The following is a 6,819-nucleotide window of genomic DNA, read 5'->3' on the forward strand; positions in this document are numbered from 1 at the left end:
TCCACCTCTGAACTTGTCTGCAGCTGAGATTATAATCAGCTGAAATTTCACAAAATGTATTTGCATTAACCAAAGCTTATGTTAGCACTTAGAATAGGTCTTCCAGCTAATTGGTGCCTGGCAATTCAGGCTATTGCCAGCATTGGTGGTAAGCCATCTAAGGGTGGTGAGTGGTCCCTGCATCAGCAGGCATTCAGCACCAAGGGTATACAAATTAATTTCTGATGTAACTGCGCGCTAATACTGCACCACATGCACATTTGCATTAACACCTTCTTTTTTCTAAGTGCACATTAGTGAATGGAGAGACTGGCTGCTCTCACTCTTTATACCTTTGGTCTCTTTCAGCTCCACTATGCACTACCATTCATTCAACACCAAACTGTCCGTCTCTTTCTATTTCCGACACACACACACACACATGCACGATGCTCCAGCACTCAACATGCCCTGCTATTAGGCTGTCAGTTAGTCGGGCCAATAGAATAAGTGGTGTGGATTAGGCAGAGACACACACACACACAGAGGATGGACAGCATACTAAACAGAGTGGGGCATGAGGTGACAGATATCCTGTCATAAATCCCTCTCTCTCTCTCTCTCTCTCTCTCTCTCTCTCTCTCTCTCTCTCTCTCTCTCTGTCGTTCTTTAAGACACATACACACACACAGCAAAGGAAACAATTATAGCCACTCAGACAGTCGATAACAGTGAGACATAATCAACTTAGTGCAGTTTTTTTTTTCTGGAAGTCTTGTGATACTTTGTCATTTCCTCCGACCACTCGTCCTTACTCCTTTGCCTCTCTACATCTCAGCTAGACAGCTCCTCTCTTTTTTTGTTCTTGTCCTCTCTTCTGCTCTCACAGTCTCTTCCTTCTCCAGTCCTGTTCTTGGCATCTGCTCTTCTCTCCCCTCTATAACTTCAGTTTCTCTACCTTTTGTTTTACATGTCCAGAATGTTAATCTACTTCTTACTCTTTCTGTCTTTTCTTTCATTTCCATCATTTTCTTCTTTCTCCACTTCCTTTCAAAATAGAAGGGGAGATGGAGAAGATTCATAGAGAGCAGCTTGAAGGCAAAGGCAAAAGGATGAGATTGCAAGAAGGGATGGTCATATCATCTGCTGCCTCATTCGTCACCCCATCTAGATGAGTACTCTCCTTCTTACTCCTCCTCATATTTTCCCTTGCATCTCTCTTTCTCCCCCTTTCTTCTTTCCTCACTCCCACCCCTTTGTTTTGCTCGCTTAACCCTGAGTTTCTCTCTCTTACCCCTCCCCCTCCTAAGTTCACCCTTTCCACACATCTCCTCCATTCTCTTCCCAAATTGTTCTTTGACCTTCTCATTTCACCGCACCTTCTCGTGTTCTTTACTCCCAAGTTCATCATTGTTCATTCTACACGTCCTTCCTCTGCTCATGTAAATCTCTTTTTCCCCTCACCTCTGCACATTTTTACTCCACTTCACTTATATGAGAGGTCTCCATGTGTCATTCATTTACAAAACGCACATAGCAGTCTCTACACTAATCTTACAAATGGCTCTTTAATTGGGGAATTGAGAGATGTTTATTTGATCAGAGCCAAAGACTTCTCTATATCCCTTTATCATGTCAACACAACAGGCAAACAAGTCAAGGAGAAAGAGTAAGTAAGTACACGGTCGCTCCCTTTCTCCTTTCATTCTTTTTCTCACTTTCCCCCCTTTTGTCCTTGCTGCCAAAGAAATCTAATTAAGTGGAATATAAATTGTAAATTGGTTTCCATGAAAACACACACACCTCAGTGCCCATCACCTCCAGATTCAACCGGATATTCAACAATTAGTGGGCACTGGAGCTCAAAGACATGTATCAGGAGCACAGCTGCACCCAACACACACACACACACACACCAAATGAAAGGACGGCCTTGAGTAACACATGCCTCTGCTTTCTTGAACATAATGTTGTTGCAAAACACAAGAACAAATGAACCTCTTTTTAAAGGATCAGTTCACCCAAATCACAAAAGCAAAGGTAAGGAGAAAGCAGGTAAGTTATTAATGCTTTATCAATAAGTCATACACTGACTTCAGCTTAAACTTCAGCTTAAACCAATTTCAAAACGCCAACTAGAACAGCTGAATGTTTAAAAAAAATACAAGTATGAAATAAATAAACACAGAAAAACTAAGTCCGCAAACAGACAAATACAAATGCAGCTTCCATATGAGGATGGATTAGAGGGTTATTACAACCTCTACAACATGTCATTAAGAGTGACTGACAGCCGTGGGGTGAAATTGATTTCTTCATCATTGGATTTCAGTCTATTATCATTATAGCTGAATATGTTTCACATTTTTTTGTAAGAGGAATAAAAAGAAAAAACAATCATTTTAAAAAGTCTGGTCCAACGTGTGTGTGTGTGTGTGTGTGTGTGTGTGTGTGTGTGTGTGTGTGTGTGTGTGTGTGTGTGTGTGTGTGTGTGTGTGTGTGTGTGTGAGAGAGAGAGAGAGAGAGAGAGATAGGGGAATCTGTCCGACAGATAGCAAGGATGTATCAATATCGCCCCCCAACGGCACGTATCAAACAACAAGCAAAAAAACTGTCCCTTTGCTCTCTTCTGTTACATATACAGGAACACACACACTAATAAAATAAATTGCAAATAAAGTGAAAAATGTGAGTGAAACAATTCAGAATGATGATGCATTCTTATATTATAAAGACTCCAAATCGTTCTTTAGAAAAAACGAACAAACAAACAAAAATCTAAAAATATTTTCAGCCTCTGCAACATTTTGAGCCTTTTGTCCATTTATCACAGCCTGATGATGAGATCACCTGTGTTTCATTAGTTGCTTTAAATCTGTATGAAGGATAGGCTTTCCTTTGTTTATGTGGCTTTAAAACTGTTTTCTTTTGTTCTCCTCGTGTCTGTTAATGTTAGCCTGTCGAAATGAAGACTCATATCTCACAAAGCTTTAAGTTTTTAGTTGAATTCAGACATAAACACACACATTTGACGAGTTATGTACTTCCTTTATCGTAACGCACAAAGTACAGGTTACCTCCGCTGCACCATTACGCACGGAAAGAGGCTACTCGCGGCTCTGCACCTCTGCAACACAGAATGCAAGATAAAGCGAGGAAGGACTCAGTGTTTAGAGCCAGTCTTTCCTTCAAAGTAGCCTCTTTTTGCAGTCGTACAAGTCATGAATACCAAGCAGAAGATGCTTGGAGAGAGCAGAACACAGAGTAGACAGGTTGCTGCTGCAGTCCGCTGAAACATCGCTGACTTTAACGGATTTTCTTTTCATCTCACGTCTACCTTCAGTTTCCTGAGTTTGAGCAGAGGACACAAGCGGACGTTTTTGAAAGTCTCATATTGTATCATGACCGTTAAAAAGTGAGATTCAACGATCAAAGAGCATACAAAACAGCCCTAGTTAGAGGGCATAAAGTGCTTGCATTATAATTTTAAATATTGACTATATTTTTTTTGAAGAATCGTTAAATGTTTCCATTACGGAATCGCATGTTGATCTCTTCTAAACGGCTTCTTGGTTTTCATTCGGGATGTGTTTTATCAAGAAATGATATATATCCCATGTTTGGGAGTAATAACGATGCTGTTGTAATTCGACTCTCGTGTCTTTGTATCTAACTGTGGAGCTTCCACTTCTGAAAAAAGATAATCGTAATCACCACTGACTCGATTATATCCCTAAAACCAAAAGGATTCCGAAAACTCTCCATACCTCGCCTGTGCGTAACAAGTGCCAGAGCGATGCTGAGTGTGGGCTGCGGAGGGGAGATGTTGCGGACAGCAAGAGGATTCCGTAGCTTTAAACTCCGAGAGATTAAACTGTGTATCTGTATGTTTACTGTAATATACTGTCAGGTATATTTGCCGTTTGAGAAGCGGAGTATTACTCGGCTATCTGAACTGCTGTTAGAATTAGTCCATTGCCCAAAGATTAAAAAGGAAACTTCAGTTATTCTTCACTTTGTTTCTAAATAACACTTGCACTTTTTTTCATATGGTACCGCTGTACAGGTGCGCGTTTATATGCATGCCGGAGTACATGTCAAAATATCTGTGATCATTAGGTTATGTAAAGAAGTGTGGGGACGCTGTAAATTGACTGTTTTGCGCTCAGACCGAGTCAAGCGCGCACTGTTCTGCCCGTTTCTAAAACCAAGTGATTTCAGCAAAGTAGACTATAATTTGAACTGAAAATGAGACACATTTCTACCGTCAACAACATGTAGCCCGTCCTTACAGTAAGCTTCGTAAAGCAAAACCTCCTAAAGCTCCAAAACTTTGTCAAAACCTCCGATGAGCCATGTGAAGCTGAACTGAATATGCTGACGCAAACTCAGACGAGTGTCCATCATAAGTCAAACTGGCACTATTATTAAAAAAAAACCATCTCAATAATTACTTAAACAAGGGATTTATTGCAGTTTCCTTTTTTCGGACATTCTTACTCATATGCAAAGATTTCTGTGTGGATACAGAACAGTGGTTTAGATTCTGCGACTAACGTGCTGAGTTTAAAGTTGCTTTACTATCACATTATCCAGCAGTACCACATATGCATCTGTAATGCCCTGGAAATCACAAAGCGCTCAGATCACCCTGCATGTCCTCCCTATGTGAGCAACTTCAGCGCTGTGACATTCAACTCAAACTGAATCAAAGCCGACCAATGCACAAAGAATCTGAAAATATTTAAAACACACACACACACACACACACACACACACACACACACACACACACACACACACACACACACACACAAGAATAAATTGCTTCACTACCTGGAAAGAATTGTCCATCAGTGTGTCCCCAAAGTACAAAGTAGAAGAAAGCTGCCAGCCAAACGCCAGAATTACTCCGTTTATCCATCTCTTCCTTCTTTTTCTTCTTGTTTTGTTCAGCAGTAAGAATTATTTTACATACTCCCGTCTGGTCCTTAAAGTTGTTTCCCTTAGTTCGGGACAGCAGTGGCAGTAATAAGAGTAATAAAATCCTTGCATTGGTGGATAAGAAGAATCAGAAAGACACAAGTAGACGCAAAGAGGGAAGTTGGGGGCAAATAAATGGGAGCTCTCCGCTTCCCTTTCCTCTCCTATCTTCTATGTTCCGACAGAGCGAGCCAACGTGTCTGTGCGCGTCAGTGCGCGCGTGTGCCCCAGAGACTGTATGAAGGGCTCTGTGTATGTGTGCGCGCTCAGACGGTCTCTGACAGACTGACTTAGAGTTGGTGAGGAATGGAGAGGAGTGCACGTTACACCGGGTGCCAGGCACCCGCGTAAAGAGGAGTGGATTAACGCGTGCTGAATGTCCGGTGACACGTTTCAAAATAAAACAGGGTGGCGTTTGAATGGAAACTAAAACAGGACATTGCCATTTACCATCAAGACCGAGTTTTGAAAGAAGTAAGAGCTGTAAATTAACCAATAACTGGTCAAACTGGGAAAAACATGAACAAGGGGAGCAGAGTTCACTAAAGGTGCAATAAAACTGGGTTTTCCTCAGGTGTAATCTTGGGTATCAGCATTGGGGAAATATTAAAAAAAAAAAAAAAGCATTTATGATCATTCTAAACCTAAAGAACTTCTTAAATGGAAACATCTAGTCTACTCTCTCACTGGCAACATACGTCTCCGTGGTCATTCTATAGAGAACAGTTTGGGACGTTTGGTAATAGATTATTTTAGTTTGGAAAAATGATTAAATATGGAGTCCTTTAACGTTAAAGTATCCGCGTGGTTAATTTGCTTGTATTTACTTTGGAATAAAATAACCACTAAGCAAAAAAGTTGCAGGCATACACGCACACTACTGCTTATTGTTCTATCGCCGTCATTAAACACATGCTTTTAACTTTAAGGGTTAGATGTCAAAGTTCCTTTAATGGCTTCGTTTTATTCCCGCTAGCTTCACTACAATAAAGCAGTTTTAAGTTCCTAGGTTCCCCCTGGGTCCTATCGCCTGCATCCTCCGCAAAGGATAGGATTCGCATTCAGTCTCATTTCTCCCTCCCTCGCATTCTCTTTCTTTGCGTGTCTTTTTCTGTCATGAGATCCCGTTCAGTCCACTCATTCTGCTGTCACAGGATTTCTGTTTCAAGGGCTGTCTGTCTTACCTCTCTGCCCACAAACACTGAAACACAATCTGACTTTAACACGCGAGTGAGTGTTTTTAAGAGTAAGATTTTTGTTTAAAGGATTTTTAAGAGATGCAGTGCCACCAAGGACTTTGGTAGAAACGATAAAGTTCAGATGAGCTGCTATGTGTTTTTGTTAACGGGCGAAACACTGATACCAAGTGTATGTTGAAAATATGAACTTGTACTGTAATATCTGTGTGATTATACTGTATCTAGGTGCTATAATAATGTGGGGTTTGTTTGTTTTTTTGTTTGTTTTTTTTATATGGTGACCTCATCCTGTCTCTGAGGACCTTCTGAGGAACGAGCTTCTCGTTTTTGTTCCACGCTAATAGACATAATATTATATCAAGGTTATTTTCTGTTTTCTTGTAGCCTGCTTGAAGAAAACAGTGTGAGTTTATAGAGTAAGCTTAAATAAATATGTCAGTTCTCACTTCTGGCTTTGGTTGTTGACCATGATACTGACCAAAGCTGGGATGGTGCCATTGATATTAATGCTTATGCTTGTATGACGTTATTTTTGCATTTACAATGTGCGCAGACATGCATCTGTGTCAGAGAGACAGCGAGAGAGAAACGCATGCAGAGAAAATATATGTGACAGCAATCTCTGTGATATGTTCAAGTGCAACTGCATCTGATTAAC

General features: G+C 40.7%; 1 protein-coding gene across 11 annotated transcripts in view; it reads right to left on the reverse strand.

Moving 5' to 3' along the window:
* ptprt (protein tyrosine phosphatase receptor type T) overlaps positions 1 to 5,244 on the reverse strand; it is a 311,416-nt gene extending 306,172 nt beyond the window's left edge. For all 11 annotated transcript variants that reach the window (XM_086293067.1, XM_086293065.1, XM_086293066.1 and 8 more), the window contains exon 1: positions 4,816 to 5,244. In XM_086293067.1, the coding sequence (XP_086149193.1) occupies positions 4,816 to 4,903 (88 nt within the window). In that variant the 5' untranslated portion in view covers positions 4,904 to 5,244. The remainder of the gene's footprint in view (positions 1 to 4,815) is intronic.
* Between the last annotated feature and the right edge of the window lie 1,575 nt (positions 5,245 to 6,819).

This window comes from Aulonocara sp. 'chitande type north' Nkhata Bay, linkage group LG5 (genome assembly GCF_057382095.1).
Source record: "Aulonocara sp. 'chitande type north' Nkhata Bay isolate Kocher_YH1m ecotype deep benthic linkage group LG5, A_spYH_male_GT1.1, whole genome shotgun sequence".
Classification (NCBI taxonomy): Eukaryota; Metazoa; Chordata; class Actinopteri; order Cichliformes; family Cichlidae; genus Aulonocara; species Aulonocara sp. 'chitande type north' Nkhata Bay.